The following is a 17123-nucleotide window of genomic DNA, read 5'->3' on the forward strand; positions in this document are numbered from 1 at the left end:
TCTAATGCCATGTGTCTAGAACGTTAATTCATTTCGGTGGATTGATTGATTGATTGATTGATATTGATTATCTATTTATCTAGGCCTTGTATGTCAGTCAGTCTACTGTGTGTCGGCCAATTCAATCACTCGCTTTGCTGCTGCTTCAAAACTGTCATATGCCTCCAGTGGCAATCCACTTTCCGCGATCTATCCGGAACATTAGCTTTCGATGATGAGGTGTCGGGAAAAGTTTAAGGGATAAACTGACCATCTGCTGCCCACGCTCCTCGTTCGTCCCGCGCAGTCGCACCACCACCGGCACCGTCATCTCCATCTCCTGAAATGCTAGGATGATCCCTTCCGCGATCATGTCGCACCGTGTCAACCCCCCAAAGATGTTCACGAAGATCGCTTTCACGCGTCGGTCCGACGTGATGATCCGAAATGAGGACTTGACTGTCTCCGCCGTGGCTTTGCCGCCCGTGTCCAGGAAGTTCGCGCAGTGTCCGCCATGGATCGTCAGCGCGTCCACCGTATTCATTGCCAAACCCGCGCCGTTCACTACGAGGTCAGTGGGATGGTAACCTCTTAGATGTGGGGTTTGGGTATATACTTACCTAGTGTTCCGATGCTTCCTTTCCCTTCTAGTCTGTGCTAGGTCAGTGTAGGTTTCACAGGTTTGACTGGGGTAACTCACTTGACGTAGACAATGCCGTCCTTCTCGGCCTCGACTTCCTCAGGGACTTCCTCGGCTGGGTTTCGCAATTGCTGTACGTCTTCCTGGCGCCCTGAGCTCCGAAAGGCAGCGTCATCGAACGCAAAGCGGGCGTCGCGGACTTCGAAGGCGCTTGTGGCGTTGGCACGTACTTCCAGGAGGTACGCCTCCTTTTCCTTGAAAACCCGCCATAATCCCTGCAACAGCTGCGCCAGGTTGTCGTGTGCCGTTGCGGGAAGCTGCAGGTAGGAGGCAACTGTTTCAACCAGGAGGGTTGTGCTGCCAAAGTCCGTGCCCTCGTATGCAAATGGGAACCGGCCCGTCTGTGCTGGTTCGAACCCAGCGGATGTGGAGGCAAGAATACACGGAGACAATGCTGTCCTATCAACGGTGAGGGACAAGAAGAAGTCTGACTCGGAGGGTGCAGCCTCCTTGACAGGAATTGATTCTTTTCTGAGCATATCGAGGGCTTGGAACGGCTTAATGTAAAGGCTTCGGGCTTGCTGGGACTGAGAGACTCCATAACGGTTTGGTCTGATGCGCTTCATTGTATGTAAGCCTCGCCGCTGGTTCCCGCCATTGATAGACTACATCATGTAAGTAAGCTGTCGTGGTTCGCGAGTCTCAAACCTACAGTAGTGCCCACACGCCCCCTAGTTCCCAGAAGAGACTTCATTCCCTCTCCAAACTTCTCAGGATGGTTGACCATCACTACGCCGGCGCGTTCGAGCGCTTCATACTTGGCCTTGGCGCCAGGCTCCCCAATCGCTGTCCAAGCACCTGCATGGCCCATGATCCGCCCAGGAGGAGCATGCAAGCCTCCAACGAGGCCCATTATCGGCCTGTACTTGTCAGCACTGCTTCCCATCGGAACGAATTGACTCTTCCACATACTTAGGATTAGCAGTTCTCTGATTGTAGTCTTTGATCCACTCCGCTGCATCGATCTCTGCCGTGCCACCAATCTCACCAACCAGGATGATCCCATCGGTGTCAGGGTCGTCTTCAAAGATCTTCAGTGCATCGACGAAATTAGTTCCCGCTAGAACATCACCTCCCATACTAATACAGAGACTTTGCCCCAGACCTGCCCGCGTTGTGGACGCGACAGTCTCATAGCTCAGAGTCCCTGACTTCGCAACAATGCCAATATTGCCGGGTGCGAAGCAGGGCAGAGGCTGGAATCCGATTCGGCATTTGCCAATTGCAGAGATGATCCCCGGGCAGTTGGCTCCGACCAATCTCGTCTTTGACTGGGTCTTCAGCATGGAGTGGATCTAATCACCATCAGTTCGTAGCTCTCATAGACGACCCCTGAACCAAATCGCTTACTCGAAGAATATCATGGATGGGAACATGTTCCGCCACTGCTACAACAAGCGGAATTTCTGCTTCTATCGCCTCTTCAATCGCCTTTGCAGTCTGATTACCAGGCACGTAGATCGCTGATGCGTCCGGTTTCGCTCTCTCTTGTGCCTGTCTTTATAAGCATGATACTCTGGATCAGTAGACAATTAGCCATACCGCTTTTACAGATGGGAACACCGGAAGGCCGAGATGCTCTCCCTCGACGCCCGGCTTAACGCCTCCAACAATTTTCGTGCCCCATTCTAACGACTCCTTGACGTTGGCAGTGGCCTGGGATGTTAATAAAGGCTAGTTGCAATCACACTAGAAGCCAACTTACTTGTCTGCCTAAAACCACTGTCAGCGTATAATGGTAGATCGCAGGAGATATACTCACCTGTAAATCCTTGGAACAAGACCCGCGTGTGAGCTCCTATCTTTAAATTCGGTAGCGTGTCCGCATAACTGCAGGTTTTGGACGAGGTCGAGAACCCCTGTGATTGTCTCACTGATGCACGGACGAGATGCCTTCGCGCTGACGCAGATAATGAAGCTAGGCGGGACATCGTGGGTTTCGTGCTGTGGTTGTTTGACGGAGGTCAATAGCCGCCTATTCCAGTAGGAGGTATTGTAAGACCACCAATTGCAAGAATGATAGTTTCTAATGACGGAGGGACAACAAATAACTGATTACTGCTCGCAGTCGCTTCGTAAACTAGAGCAATATCAGCATCCAGTTTCTTGAGTGGTCTACAGGCCTGAAAGAGAGTTGGGGAGGCGGAAGACTAAACCTCGGGAAATGATGTCTTATAAGACGGATACTCCGCCGGTCTCGGACAACTTGCCGACTGTTTCCGAGGTACTAAACAAGAGGAGGTGGGCACTCGGGGCAGTCAGTGCGTGGCTGTGATTGGTCATCTCGGAAACGTGTTGCCGGGTGCTTAGGGACTCGGAAAGGCAAATGCCACATGCTCCGCCCACGGCGTTAGGAGTCACCAATTTGGTGTATGTTAGTTGTTCCAGAATACTATGTAACGATTGAACAAAATGCAAAAATTTTCTGAAATATCGGTGGATGTATAGCTTGCGGATTGGTTCATTTGCATTGTTTTATTTGTTCACATGTAGCTGCTGGACATCTGTAAGTAGTGGCGTGCAGCATTGCTCGGTGCAGTACTGCTATAGAATGACCTTGCACCAGCTTCTAGCACTTTGTGCGGTGTATAGACATTTCAATTAATCTTTGACACTTTCTACTCAGTGGTATCATGTTTCAGTCTGCATTTCATGGTCACGGTACACTAGTAGTAATGCTTCATGTCAGCAAAAATGTGTTCTGGTTCAATTGATCAGCACAACTTGGAACTAGTACTTCACATGAATGGGAAATCCCGGTCCCCCTTCACCAAAAGGGAAATCTTATCGAATTGCATAGTCCAGGTAAGATATTGGTAGATGATGTCAAGTGGTCTATTTTTATGAATTCTAGGCTCTGGAAGCAAGGATGGGAGATCACCCCACACTCCCAACTGCTTAGTCACTATCTACAAAGTAAAAACACAATGCTGGGGTCCTAAACTACGAACAATAGTAGATGAAAGCGCATACTTTGGACTACAAAGTAGGTGTCCTAGATATGGAGAGATGCACATCCTGAGATCAGATCACACGACTCTATTAGAGAGTCATCCTTGCTAGTAGCGTTACAGCCTTGGACAGGAGTATGTAGATCAATGACCCAACTCCCCCATCACACTGTACACACAGCAAGAAACCGGCCAGTCAGACAACCATTCTGTCCATGATAGTCGCTTTCCCAACGCAGATCAGCCACCACACAATGGTGGAAACGTGAACCGTTCCTCAATCTGCAATTCGCGCCAGAAAGACGAAAGCGCTGGACCAACTCGAACTCTGGCCAGCCCAATGCAGAGCCAATCACGGGGTCCGCCTTCCCCGAAAGGCGGGGTCGCACCGCCGGGACTGACGCCATTCATGATTTCACCTTTTCGCTTTGCTTGAAAGCGGTCGGACCACCTGCATTGTCTGTCTGCGAACCACTCCAGATCTTCAACAATAGAATTCCATCAATTAGTTCGATATGGCGACCACTCATGCCAGTTCCATTCCCAAGGGTTCGTTCCTTCATCCTCCTTTATTAACCTTCCCTCTTCCCTCCCCAATTGTACTGCCGCCGCAATAACTGAACCCCTCCTCAAACAAACCATTCCTTCCCTACTATACTTTTCTCCTCCCCAGATCCCCATTGTTACTACTTCCTCACCCCACAGTACCCATGGTACTCCCATAACATAATTAGCTACAACTTCCTTTCATCACAAAAAACACCAAAACTAACACCACTCCCAATGTCCGTTCCAGCCACACCACCAGCAACAACACCGCCAACAGCATCAGCATCAGCAACCTCCGAACTGCAATCCTCTCTCCGCGAACTCTCCCTCACCAATAAAAGCCCCATTAAGGACATCCCCCGACCAACTCCCCCCACCTCTGTCCCCAAACAACACCACCACACAGTGAAGAAGAAAAAAGAGCCTGCCCCCGTCGCCGACTCCTGGGAAGATGAAGTAGACTCTGCTTCCGCCTCTGACCCCGAAGGAGGAGCAGCCGAGATTTCATCTACTTCCCCCGCTACCTCCTCCCGCTTCGCCAGCCCCGCATTGTCGCCTTCCATCCGTTACACTGAAGGTCCTCTAGACCCCCCGCCCACGCCTATCTCGCCGCAGACGTCTGCGTCACAGCCGCCGTGGCCTACGTATGGTGGACGATCAGAGGCAAGGTCGCCGGCGAGGAGGCCGGAGAAGCAGACGGCTGTGGCGGGGAGGATGATCGCCGGGGCGTTGGGAATTCGGGCGCCCAAGCGCACGGAGGAGCAGCGGGCGTATGACCGCGCGGTGAAGGAGCAGGAGATTAAGCGGCGGAATAAGGAGAAGGAGGAGGCGGCAAAGGCGAAGGAAGAGGAGGAGAAAGCTAAGGCAGCGGTGTGGGACATGTAATTGACACTGTTATATCAACGGACTTTCTACACCATACTGTTGGGTGTGGGGTTGGTGGGGATACATATTCTTTGCTATTACTTTGAGCTCTTGAAAGTAATGTGCTGTGCTGGGTGCTGCATTTCTTATCTTCTTCTCTCCTTGATTGTCTGCTTTGGGGGTGGGTCGGTTGTCTGGTTTCCTGTCAATTCTCTATCCTACATACACAGACTCACTGGGTCCAAAATATACGGGACTGTAATATAGTCTTTGCGGTGAATTTCTCAGCATACAAATCCAGATGAATGGACACGAAACAGGAGAGCCTAATCTAGTTTTGCAAAAGTTGCAACCCAGCATAGCTTGAACATACTGATCTGATCGAGGATCTATTCCAACTGTAGAGCACATCAGAGGTAAGACACTCGTCCTTTTCCGTTTTCAGCTTCCATATAATTTGCAAAGCAGCGAAGTTAAAAGTAAAATAGCTGTTTAATCCTCTGATTTATCACTCTGAAAATCCCGATTCCTACCCAGATACACATCTCATGATCGGACGCTCTCCAAATCCGGGCCCGGCTCCGACCCATCAACCAAGTAGAACACCGTGTTGCGCCTTGTGTCTGTTTCATAGAACGGAAGAAACAGATCGAAGGGTGGTCGGGAAAAAAAAGTAAGGTAGTAAGTGAAGTGAGAAAGACAACGGGGCTGGTAATGTATTTTGAAGGACATAATAATCATAATTCATCGAAGACGCTATCTAGCCACCGATTTGTTCCTGGTGCACTTCGAGAGTGTCCCCATCGGCCATCTCGAGCTGCGAGTTTTGGATATGTTAGCCGTGTTCTTTGTGGTTCCCTGGCTTCTGCCAGAGGAGCAGGGGTTCGTGCGGGGAAGGGTGCCGCGGTGCGTGCACGTAATATATCACGGAAGGGTCGTTGTGCAGAACATACAGTATCGGGCGTATCTTCAGGGCGCACGCGGGTGCCATCAAACAGGAACCGAACCGTCGAAGGCTGCTTTCCTTGCCTTTCGCAGAACGCGTCCATCAACTTCTTCAACTGGGTTGTGCGCTTGATCTTGAAGAACACTTCGTTGTTGTTATCGGTAACCTTGATGTTGAGGTGCTCGACAGCCGCGGGAGCCTCTCCGGAGTCGGCCATTGTTGTAGAAGGAATGGAAACGATGAGACTGAAAACTGGAGCGGGGGCGAGTTGTCAGCTTTAATGGACTTCCCGTCGCAAGTCGTTCGTCAGACTGCTGCGGTGTTTGAGTGGCTCACCTATTTGCCGCTTGGGAAGATCGGAACTTATGCGCTAGAACACCGGCGGAGAGACGGACGAGAAGGAGAAGCTGGTGGACGTGAGAAACGACTGGGAGAAGAAAAGGATGGGTGTTGAACTGAGCTGGAGGCGATGAAGGCAACCCCCACCAGTTATAAATATCGGAGAATCTATTTTGCGGCGCAGGTCCAACTTCCCGCTGCTTCGCTGCAGTGAATGAGATCAAAGGTGTTACTACTCTTACTGGGACTTGAGTTTCCCTCTTTATAATCTTCAATATTAGACCATATTTGTTTCATTTTTCTGACTGAGTTTGTTCGTCCACTTCTAGCCTCTGGGCTGTTTATTTCTGAACATTCTTCTGTCTTGTTGCCGGTTCTCTGGCTGAGTGTAGTATATTGCGTCATGGTATGAGTGTAACCACTGACTCCCGTTTGAGTTGAGAGTAACAGATAGCAGGGCGGACTTAAGGAAGACATAGCATTTGACCCGCCTTGCCATCCACGAGCTGTAGGTCACAAAAAGAACATTCTTTTGGTGCATGACTGACAATTGCCAGTGTGCAATACAAGGTGATTACCACCATACAACATCCAGGTGCAGAAATGTCACTGATTCTTGCAGCATGTCTCACGAAGAACTCGTACCAGGAGGAGAAATGCCAGTCCCAGATCAATGCCCTCTATGAGTGCTGCAATGCCTTCTACAAGGCGCGAGGAGAGGACGCAAAGACTCCAAGCTGTCCCAAGCCCAACTTGCTGCGTCTGAAGATGAAGCAACGGGGTATGGAGCCATAGCTTGCCTTGGTAAGGGATTTCGTGTTTTAACAGAGATCTACGGATCATGTACATACTACCAATCATACTTTCGTCGTCCATAGAGTAGAGACCAATTCATCGAGGTCCTTAGAACATGTCCGGTTGTTGCCGAAAGAAAGTGGCAGTGATAGTCTTAGTAGTCAGTCCATCTCAGATAAATCTGAAGCTGGAATGTGACAATTCCCTTGCAGTCTGAGCTCCCATGCTGAGTAAAGAGCTAGGCTAGTTGTGAAAATTGCCAAATTTCTCTAAGACAATCTTGAGCACGCAAAGAGGCCGATTGACCTGAACGAAGATTGAAGCGCTCGTTCCGAGACTCTAATGATTGCCTATAGACATTTGATGAAGAAAGAAAAAAGAAGAGGAGGGAAAAGCCGAAGTGCGCGAGTTTTTATGGTTGTGTGTTGGCGCTAGTCCCCATATGGGCTAGTGGCCCGTCGGCCCAAAACACGGCCAAAAAGAGTAAGACGAAGAAGATTGGAAGTTGCAGTTCTTCCCCGAATCCTCCTGGGAAGCTTAAGGTCCCTTCGCAAACACCCTCCATCTCTATCATCGCCCTTCCCCCGACACACCCCCTTCTCTCCCGATCAACCTCTCCGGCCTTTCCTCGCGCTCATGGCACCCTTAACCAGGGCCACGGGTTCGGGCGCCCCTGCCGGCTTCACGTCCATAAATGTGAGTTGCTTTGTTTTGGCCTTCTTGTAAGGCGGTGCGCTGACCGACCGATGTTTCATTGTCCAGCCTTCCCAACAACCAACGAACGAGTCGGATGTTATCGAGATTGAGGATGATGACGATGAGCCCATGGACGAAGAGGGAGACGACATGGAGCCCAATGAGGATGAAGACATGGAAGATGACTACGTTGACGAAGACGAGGAATCAGAGGAAGAGCCCACTGACGCGCTGAACGGAAGCGAATCACCACTGGATCTGGGGTTCGCTCCAAATGGGCACAGTATGCTCCTTATGGCTTATGGCAGTGCTACGAAGGCTGACTTTGCTAGATGGCACAGATGTTGCGACACCGGACTTGTTTACGTCGGCAGGCGCGCAGGAGGCCTTGCATCCCCTTCGCCGCACCGCTGATCGAGTCACGCGCCAGATTGAGGCCTTCGCCGAAAAGTTGGATCGTTTCAAACAGAAAGGAAACCGCTCGGATGACTTTTCGGATTACCAAGCTGCCTATAACCTGGTGAAGAGCTACCAGACTCTCGCACAAGATGCAATTAGCGACATCACGAAACAAAACACCTTGAAACGGGCCAAGCTTGGATTGGGTGCTGCTCGAAGCAACGGATCCGCATCGTTCGATCCCAAGACTGCAGAAGAGCTCCGGCGTCTACAATTGGAAGCCGACACTTGGCGACTCCTCCTCAACCTTATAAGCATGGACGATCCGCCCCGCAGAGCCAACTCCAAGAAATCGCAAGAATCTGTCTTCCAGGATCTACACCGGTACTCCCCCGATCGCGAGGTCTGGGACCATTTCTTGGCTGCGGACCATTATGCGACGGAATGCGTCATCATCCTGAAGTGGCTCGAACGCTCAGCAAAATACAGTACGCAAGATGTGGACTATCTAATCTCCGAATTAGAGTCACAGGCCGAGAGAGGTCAGGGATCATGGTCCCATGGCTGGCTTTATACGAAGGAGACGATCAAGGGACAGAAGCGACTGCGAGCCTGGCCTCAACCCCTCGAACCTAACGACCCAGGCATCACCGCTACGCTCCTGAGCTCGGATAAGTCGGAGCCACTAGTCACCCAATTAGATCCGGACGCCGTCACACGCCAGAGGCAGAGCCTACAGAAACAGGATCAGTTCTACGAGCGCGCTACATGGATGACTTGCTGGAAGATGCTAAGACATGGAGAGAGTTGGTTCAAGATCCGCGATTGGTGTGCAGAGCGGCTGGAAACATGGCGAGCCGTCAGCATCTGTGGTACTAGCGTGGATGTTGAATCACACACTGGAAGGACGCCTGTTGATGATGGACACACACGCTTTATGAACTGGCGCTCCCAAGAATCCTGGAGGGCTGCCTGCAGTGCTTTGGCACGGAGCTCACACGCCGAGGATTTCGAGCGGGCGGTTTATGCGTTGCTCTGCGGCGAAACAGAGGCAGCCTTTAAGGTCTGCCATACCTGGGACGACTATCTCTTTGTGCACTTCAACAGCGTCCTCCTGTCTCGCTACCAGGGATTCTGCAAGCAATTTCAGCGGAAGCTAAGTCATTCGCCTACCACCCCTGTTGCCTTCGTGCCCGAGCCGGCAGGTTATGCCGAATTCAACAAGTTCGTGCAGTACACTAGAGGGAACGAACGCGTTGGAAGCGAGGCACGGAACCCGTACCGCACCATCCAGGCGACGATCTTGGGCAAGGGATACGACACGTTCTTCTACTCGTTAGCCCAGGCAGTGTCCCAGGTTGCAAACAACAAACCGGATGCGTCATCCTTCGTTCCTGACGTGTCACCTACCTCCGTCGATGACAGCCTTGTTATCGCTGCAGAGGACGGCGATGCGCTCAGAATCGCCACTCATCTTTACATTGTCGCTCATTCCATTGGATATGTTCGCGCCGACACTCAGTTCTACAACACTGCCTGCGTAAACGTGATCGGATATATCGCTAACATGGAGTCTCTCGGTATTGTGGATATCATTCCGCTTTATGCGTCCCTTCTCCCCGAGGATTTGGCGAGGTCTGTTCTGGCTCAGGTATTGATCGAGATTGTTGATCCACGGGAGAGGAAGCTCCTAGTTAGGCTTATGGAGAAGCACGGTATCGACGTTGAGGCTGTTCTGCAGACTCAGTGGGAGTGGCTGAGCGTGAATGTCTCTGCCATTGACCACTCCAGGACGGTCAAGCGGCACCCGAAGGTTGTAAACCGCAAGGATGGCCACTTTGAACTGGTCCCGGTCAAGACGGATTTCATCGGGAATGAGATATCCGAGAGTGATGAGAATGTCATCCGCAGTCTCGAATGGCTTCGCTACGTGGATGGACAGTGGGGGCGGATCTGTCAGCTCGGAGCTCTGTTGTACCGCAAGTTCTATCGTATGGAAATACCCTTGTTCCGTGTAGGAGATGCAGGGCTAACAATATCACAGTTTCGGGGCGACTATCTGCAGCTCGGGAGCTGTGTCGGCGGATGAAGCTATCCGACATCTCGCGGGAAATGTTCGGCTTTGATATTTCGGAGTTCAGTCTCGATGTGGAGGCGATGCAGGAGGTCAACACCCCAGAACCTTCCAGTCCGACGAAGTCGAGGTTGCTCAGCTCCCCCCACAAGCGTTCCCGGTCGCGAACCAACGGAGTCGCGTCGAATAGCCAGGCGAGCATACTACTCCAGCAATCGCAGACCATGCGTGACCTGGAGGTTCTCATCTTGGCGTTTGACGCTCTAGAGAGATATGCAATTATCTACGAAAAACTAGAAAAGTATGTCATGACCATCTATGACTGGGTTTGCGTTGTACTTACCACTGGCGTAGTAACAAACGGCGGCGTGATTCGGGTATGCTCAAGGACTTGAGAGAAGGGCTGCAGGAAGCCCTGGATGACACTAGCGTCCAAATTGATGTCATGTTGGATGAGTGGCTGGTCAACTACGAGAATGGTAAGGAACCTTGTGTGCTTGAGGTCAAGTGTATTGATACTGACATGCTCCCTATAGAAGCCGAGAAGGCGGAATTGGAGGAGATCCGTAACACCTACATTCCCGAAGTGTTCCTCGATTACCACAATACGATGTATTTCTCGGCTCATGTGCTCAGCAGCGAGCTCTTGGTGCAGTGCATGAACCTGGCCACCCAGGTGGCCGAAGTGGAGCATCTTACCAGCAGTTTCGTTGCGGCCCGTCGCGTTGGAGAGCTGATGAACGCGTTGGCAGTATCCAGCAAATCCATGGTGAACACGCACGCGAAGCCTGGCGTCAGGCTTCTGGGAGGCGAGTCCTTGGGGATCTGGGCCCCGCAAGTGTCGGATGAGGAGAATGGCACGACCCAGGAGCAATGAAAGTGTGTATCTGAACTAACGATGGTGGACCGGCGTGTATATTACCCTCATGTTTCTCATTTTCTATGACTTCACCCAATCCTTTCTGGCCAGAAGGATTATGGGCATCTTGCATGTAACAGGGTCGGAGGGATGATCATTTCCGGCGCATTTCCAGGATTTACATCGACCTGAAAATAAAGATCTAAGCTGTATTGCAATAATCAGATGGGTTCCATGTCAAATTTAGCGAATTGCGCCTTTTCAATCTTAAGGACCGCCAGAAATGAATAAACCATGTACTACACCAAGTAGAGGCTGACCTGTAGTTTGATTGCAATCTGATAGAAAGATGCAACCTACTAGAAAGGACGCAACACGTCCGTAGTCAAATAGGAGAAAAATATGCTGTTTTTCAGTCATTGTGCTAAGCATGATGATACGCATCAAGCAATTGGATGAATGATCATATGGTAACTAGTTATTCTTCTTGCTTATGATGAATCATCTGGACTGGTACATGCATTCACTCTTAATGTCATGCTTAGAGGGCTTGCTTTAGTAGAACCGTCGGTCCGCCTAGATACTATTGGAGTTAGCAATAATGAATCAAATAGCTAGATCTCCCTCTCTCGCCAGTTACAAGACTACTAATAGTATTATCGGCAATTCGATCTTGATGGTAATTAGATACTGTTGATTGATTCTCCCATTTAGTATAGATATATATATATACTAGCACCATGGTACCAATACCCACACACCCACTCACTCATTCCCTGTTCACCCAACTCACAAGATAGTAAACTCCTCCTTCCTTCTCCGAACAGACACCTTCGCCACCGGATCCGCCTGCCATATGAACCCGTACTTCCTCACTGTCGGGCTCCACCCATCAGCGATCTTAAACTCATACTCCAGAAGAATATGACACAGAATGATTTTAAGCAATGCGATCGCAAAGAATCGCCCAGGACAAGCATGCTTTCCCAACCCGAAACCCAAATGCTGAGGCGTAGTCGAAACTGCCTGCGCCATCGTCTCGTAGCCGGGCGTCTCGCGCAGTTTTAGAAACCGGTATGCGTCGAATGTCTCCGGGTCTGGGTAGATGTTAGGGTCGCGCATGGCCTCAGTGGTGAGGACTGAGATCGATCCTTTGGGGAGGACGGTTCCGTCGGAGAGGGTCACGTCTTCTTGTGCGAAGCGTCTCATTGCGACTAATTGTGGTTGCGTTAGAAAGGGCTTTTTTTTTCTCAGCTGCATTGGAAGGGATAGGAGTGGGGGTTACCCATATTGTGCGGTTTTAGCCGTTGGCTTTCCTTTAAGATGCTATCCATGAGCTTCAGATTGTTGAAAGTGGACTTGGACCATCCATCCCCTTGCAGAACTGTGATTACTTCGTTTCGTAGCGCCACGATGATTTCGTCCCTTTCCGCGAGGTAGAAGAGTGTCTGTGTAAGCAGGTCCGATGTAGTATGTATAGTTGCGAGTGTGAGTGATATCTGAGCAAGGGTCGGGTCGTAAGGACGGCCTTTTGCGCATTCCTCCATCCACTGCATGGCGTCAACGTAGCGCTCGGGCTCCTTTCCTTGACGGATGGCGTCTTGCTTGGCGGTCCGTCTTTCTTCGACGACCGGGGTGATGATGTCTTTTGCTGCTTGGAGCTCCTTGCGCATCTTGCGGCAGAATGGTAGCAAGTTGGCCACAAAGGGTCGGGTGCATCGTGGGAACATCCGGAGAAATAGAGCTGACATGAATGTGTGGACGGCGTAACCAGCTGTGACGCGGTGCCAGTCCGGGTTGCGATATAGCTTCTCCCCGAGGAACACTCTCGATGTCAGTCTGGAGATTAGATCGAGCATGTTGGGCTTTAGTTCTAAGTCATGCCAGTCTGATGTCGTTATGACATTGAATGAGTATTCACAATTGTTCCGGAGCCAGGTCGACAGGAGTGAATTTGATGAGCTTACCGGGATCGTCTGTGAACAACTCCCCTAACGCACGACCGGTCTCTTCAGACAATGGCCGAGCTAAGCTATCTACCAGACGAAAGAGTTAGTTATGTATGTGTCAGTCAATTGCGGACGAATCCGATCTACTCACCCAGATATGGTGTCAATTTCATGCGCACCATATCTATGATGATAGCCGGGTCCCGGTTGAAAGGATCAAAGCCTCGAATATGGGCGTGGTATTCTTCTGCCACAGCATCCAGCAAGCTTAATGCATGATGGCTCCGGAAGTCATCTGCATATTTTGAAGCGAGCACGATCTTCGGCCCGAATTCCGAATAGAGGTAAAAGGCGCTGCCCTGGTAGATGATGAACAATCAATGCTTATGGGTTCAAGGCAGAGCTTACAGAGGCATACCTGACTGAGTCCAGCCCTGACCAAGCCATGTGCATCCTTGAAGAACCGCTTTAAAGATCCCAGGCTTCCGATCTCAAATCGCCGTCTTTGGTTGATTACAGGAAGGGATGTCTTGAGGGACGGGGCGCTTAGAAGCCAGAAGAAAACTGCTGCTAGAATGGGCGCCCAGATCCATCGGGGTGGCTCCAACTTGGCTAAGTATGATATGATGTTAGCAGCGAACATGATGTGTGCCAGAGTATCAGAAAAATATTGTAGATTCAAAGAGAAAGACGTTTGAAACCGTCCAGTCAATGTTGATAGTGCAAGTCAATCTTGGTGATTTGAAAAAGCGAGAATCCTTAGATCATCATAGCGGGTGCCATATCACACAAGGCCCAAATGGACGAGGGAAGGTGCGGAGACCGGGATTTGCTACATTTTAGTACATGATATATTCTCCAATGTGTGCTGTCGGACTTGTCAGACTTAGAATGCGGCATTGACTAGACGCAGATGCTAATGCAAGGTCTACTGCAATAAAATCTGGATCCTGGAGAATGTGGTTGGCTGGCTGGCTGCATGCATATCGTGAATGAAGGGAGAGGGTGCGGTACAGCCACGCGTTGATGCCTTAGGGCCTGCATGCGGGAAGTTCTCTGCCCTCAGGCATGGCTCGCATTAATAAGCACTTGTAGCAGATAAAGACAAACATGGATTGATCAGTAGATAAAATGGATTAGACGAGTTGAATACTTCAGATCACAGCTTTGATGTGTTCAACCTCTGTACTTGTGGGGGCTGAAAGGCCTGTACAGCATCTGGATATTGCATTGGAGAAACCCCAGCCAGTGCGGCTGAAGTGGCCCACAGTAGCACAATCCAGATAGATCGGAACAGCGATGTTTTGATCATCATCCAGTCGGCTGATGAAGAGAGTCATTTATCATTGCTCAAGCTCATTTTACGCATCAATCGGCAGCCAAAACTTGGAGTGGATTGAACCAAAGCCAGCCCGCTTTGCCAATGAGCATAGGAAGAGGAATCTATGCGCATTCATAACTGCAACGTAGACACTGCATAAATCAAGTGACTTTTCCAACTCACCGCTCCACCCTAATTTTGACCAATCAGAATCATCGGAAAGACAGGGCGTCGTTGTCTGCCTGGGGCACCCAGCATCCCATGGTGGCACTAGTCGGACTATTAGTAGTCGAGCTAAAACACACTTACCAGGACGAGAGAGGCCTTCTCCCCAATTATGATCTTCCCCTCAAAGTGTTGGCGAGAGACCCAACTGACAGGCTCTCATCCTTCGCTTCTTACTATGCAAATCCACTGAAAGGTCAAGCTCACTATTCCACCAGTGGAGAAGGTACTACTGCAAGTATGCACTGTAGATATGAACAACCCTCTGAAGCGTGTCCCTACACATAGCCAGCCAACATGAGAAGACAAAGAGCATTCACCCATAGATCCAAGAATGGATGCCGCACCTGTCGGTCAGTCTTTATCTTTCCATTTCCTACTTCTCCACTCCGCTCATCAACATCAAGACTAGGCTCCTGATCCTAGGGTAAGCAGCTAATCCCCCATGTCCGTGCACGCAGGTCCCGCCATATCAAATGTGATGAAACCCCAAATGCATGCCGCAACTGCACCTCCACTGGGCGCAAATGTGACGGATACAACCAGTATCGATTACCCTTTCGTAAGGCGACACTACCAGTCTCCAAACCATCCAGGAGCCTCATCGTCTGTCTGCCCGGACTAGATTCCGATGAGCGTCGATGTCTGCAGTTCTTCGAGCACAACACCATCCCCATGCTAGTGGGGTATGCCGACTCGGAAGTATGGCAGCGTCTCGTGCTACAAATGTGTCACAGAGAACCCGCCGTCTGCCACGCAGTAGTCGCGCTCAGCGCCTTTCACGAAAACTACGAGCGAAGCAGCATGAACATGGAACCAAAACCCGATCACCGCCACCACCACTACGCCCTGGAACAATACAACCGCTCCATGGCAATGCTGCGCCGGCGCATCCAGTCCAATGACCCCCAAGTCCGCAGCATCACACTCATGTGCTGCGTCGTGTTCGTAATCCTTGAACTCCTCGAGGGGGACTACACCAATGCCTTCGCCCATCTACACCAAGGCCTCAACATCCTGAAAACCCAATCAGCTCACCACGCACTAACCACCGAGCGTATCCTCGCCAAAGCATTCCTGCAACTCAACACCCCCCGAGCCTACTGGAACGGCCCCGACGTCGTCGTAACCGGCCACCCTCCCAAGGGGAGCGTGTCCGAAGTAGCCTACTCAAAAACACCAATCCACAGCATCGCCGAAGCAAAAGAGCGTCTACGAGTCCTAATGAACAACATCTTCCACCTCCAATCCCTCTGCAACCTCTTCTTCCGCGGCGAACCAGAAGACCCAACCTCCACCACCCCTCTAACCCTCTCTGCCAAACAAACCACCCTCCACCACGATCTAACAGACTTCGCCCTGGACCTCAAATCATTCATCTCCTCCCACAAATCCAACACCGCCTGGACGTTACGAGAAACCCGCAGCGTGGACGTCATCCTCACACACGTAGCAACCCTAACTAGCATGCTGGGCTGTTCCCTCGACACAACGGAACTAGGCTACGACGACTTCCTCCCTGAATTTACACGCATCAACGAACTCTGCGAGCGAATCACCACCAGCTTCGTGACCGAGTACGGGAGTTACGAGAACCTCCCCACCATGGTCACTGACGTCGGGGTCTTGCCGTCGCTGTTCTGGTGCTGTGTGAGGTGTCGGGATGCAGAGACTAGAGAGCGAGCGCTCCAGTTGCTGAAGATGTGGCCGCATCGAGAGGGGTTTTATGATTCGTATTTGATTGTGGGGATTTGTCGGGGGCTGATGGATATTGAGGAGGAGGGGAGGGATGGCGAGGGGTTTATTCCGAGGGAGGCTCGTGTGCATACGCACACGGTTGAGGTTGCGGAGGATCGGAGGAGTATGGTTATTAGGTATGTGTTGGCTGGTGCTGGTGGTGGCGAGCAGGAGAGGGTGGTGGTGCTGGAGTAAGTACCTTTGGGATTTGTTCCAGGGAAGGGATATTTCATCGATGGTAATGTGTATAGATGGAGAGATCGTATATACAACCATGCAGATATAAATAGTATTACTCTATTAGTGAACGGAAAAGAGAATGATGGAGGACAGGTAGCTCTCCTGGGAAAGGTTTCGGGAATGATGTCCATTTGTACCTCCTATAAAAATCATAGACACTTATTCCAAGTATCTTTATCGTAGTGGGTAATCAGTAACAGCAGGTAAGTGTATACCTGCTAGCATACTATGCATATCACATCAATAGTAATGTAGTAATGTAGTATCACCTCTATTCATCTTGGTCCTACCATCCATCTCGATGTGCTAACTGAAGTACACTTAAATTGCCCCAGCCGGACAGAATTAAGAACTACCTAATACTAGACTAGTGAACTACTAGTCGTGCCTGAAGTGTGAGAACCTTACCAGATCAAACACATATATATAACCCCCCCCCCCCCCCCCCCCCCCCCCCCCCCCCCCCCTTTCCATCCCATCATCCCCTCTCGTAAAACCCC

General features: G+C 50.7%; 8 protein-coding genes across 8 annotated transcripts; 5 read left to right on the forward strand and 3 right to left on the reverse strand.

Moving 5' to 3' along the window:
• Nucleotides 1-102: 102 nt before the first annotated feature.
• On the reverse strand, nucleotides 103-2610 carry BDQ94DRAFT_156607 (putative succinyl-CoA synthetase subunit alpha; the record flags this gene model as incomplete). Its single annotated transcript, XM_026768643.1, has 9 exons — nucleotides 103-189; nucleotides 251-567; nucleotides 600-631; nucleotides 680-1284; nucleotides 1332-1539; nucleotides 1592-1974; nucleotides 2030-2173; nucleotides 2222-2335; nucleotides 2464-2610. 9 exons carry the CDS (start codon nucleotides 2608-2610, stop codon nucleotides 103-105), a joined length of 2037 nt encoding a protein of 678 aa, XP_026631889.1.
• Nucleotides 2611-2887: 277 nt separating this feature from the next.
• BDQ94DRAFT_134784 (uncharacterized protein) lies at nucleotides 2888-3511 on the forward strand. Its single transcript, XM_026764539.1, has one exon. It carries the CDS (start codon nucleotides 3120-3122, stop codon nucleotides 3282-3284), a length of 165 nt encoding a protein of 54 aa, XP_026631890.1. The 5' UTR covers nucleotides 2888-3119; the 3' UTR covers nucleotides 3285-3511.
• Nucleotides 3512-4303: 792 nt separating this feature from the next.
• Nucleotides 4304-5160, forward strand: BDQ94DRAFT_49091 (uncharacterized protein). The gene has a single exon (XM_026775891.1). It carries the CDS (start codon nucleotides 4414-4416, stop codon nucleotides 5062-5064), a length of 651 nt encoding a protein of 216 aa, XP_026631891.1. The 5' UTR covers nucleotides 4304-4413; the 3' UTR covers nucleotides 5065-5160.
• Nucleotides 5161-5803: 643 nt separating this feature from the next.
• On the reverse strand, nucleotides 5804-6206 carry BDQ94DRAFT_165955 (SUMO family protein SMT3; the record flags this gene model as incomplete). The annotated part of the gene is made up of 2 exons (XM_026770441.1): nucleotides 5804-5860; nucleotides 5997-6206. The coding sequence occupies 2 exons, from the start codon at nucleotides 6204-6206 to the stop codon at nucleotides 5804-5806; spliced, it is 267 nt and encodes an 88-aa protein (XP_026631892.1).
• Nucleotides 6207-6538: 332 nt separating this feature from the next.
• On the forward strand, nucleotides 6539-7477 carry BDQ94DRAFT_134792 (uncharacterized protein). Its single transcript, XM_026764540.1, has 4 exons — nucleotides 6539-6734; nucleotides 6786-6836; nucleotides 6886-6898; nucleotides 6951-7477. Exons 1-4 carry the CDS (start codon nucleotides 6732-6734, stop codon nucleotides 7121-7123), a joined length of 240 nt encoding a protein of 79 aa, XP_026631893.1. The 5' UTR covers nucleotides 6539-6731; the 3' UTR covers nucleotides 7124-7477.
• Nucleotides 7478-7681: 204 nt separating this feature from the next.
• BDQ94DRAFT_134794 (nucleoporin Nup84/Nup107 family protein) lies at nucleotides 7682-11454 on the forward strand. The gene is made up of 6 exons (XM_026764541.1): nucleotides 7682-7819; nucleotides 7886-8102; nucleotides 8152-10209; nucleotides 10263-10593; nucleotides 10647-10771; nucleotides 10829-11454. Exons 1-6 carry the CDS (start codon nucleotides 7760-7762, stop codon nucleotides 11167-11169), a joined length of 3132 nt encoding a protein of 1043 aa, XP_026631894.1. The 5' UTR covers nucleotides 7682-7759; the 3' UTR covers nucleotides 11170-11454.
• A 457-nt stretch (nucleotides 11455-11911) lies between these two features.
• On the reverse strand, nucleotides 11912-14092 carry BDQ94DRAFT_179786 (cytochrome P450). The gene is made up of 5 exons (XM_026773472.1): nucleotides 13519-14092; nucleotides 13252-13459; nucleotides 13119-13187; nucleotides 12437-13039; nucleotides 11912-12365 (listed from the first exon to the last, which is right to left on the reverse strand). Exons 1-5 carry the CDS (start codon nucleotides 13741-13743, stop codon nucleotides 11941-11943), a joined length of 1530 nt encoding a protein of 509 aa, XP_026631895.1. The 5' UTR covers nucleotides 13744-14092; the 3' UTR covers nucleotides 11912-11940.
• Nucleotides 14093-14744: 652 nt separating this feature from the next.
• Nucleotides 14745-17045, forward strand: BDQ94DRAFT_49123 (Zn(II)2Cys6 transcription factor). The gene is made up of 2 exons (XM_026775892.1): nucleotides 14745-14999; nucleotides 15108-17045. Exons 1-2 carry the CDS (start codon nucleotides 14944-14946, stop codon nucleotides 16576-16578), a joined length of 1527 nt encoding a protein of 508 aa, XP_026631896.1. The 5' UTR covers nucleotides 14745-14943; the 3' UTR covers nucleotides 16579-17045.
• The last annotated feature ends 78 nt before the right edge of the window (nucleotides 17046-17123 follow it).

The sequence above is a fragment of the Aspergillus welwitschiae genome (genome assembly GCF_003344945.1).
Source record: "Aspergillus welwitschiae strain CBS 139.54b unplaced genomic scaffold BDQ94scaffold_2, whole genome shotgun sequence".
In the NCBI taxonomy this organism is placed as follows: Eukaryota; Fungi; Ascomycota; class Eurotiomycetes; order Eurotiales; family Aspergillaceae; genus Aspergillus; species Aspergillus welwitschiae.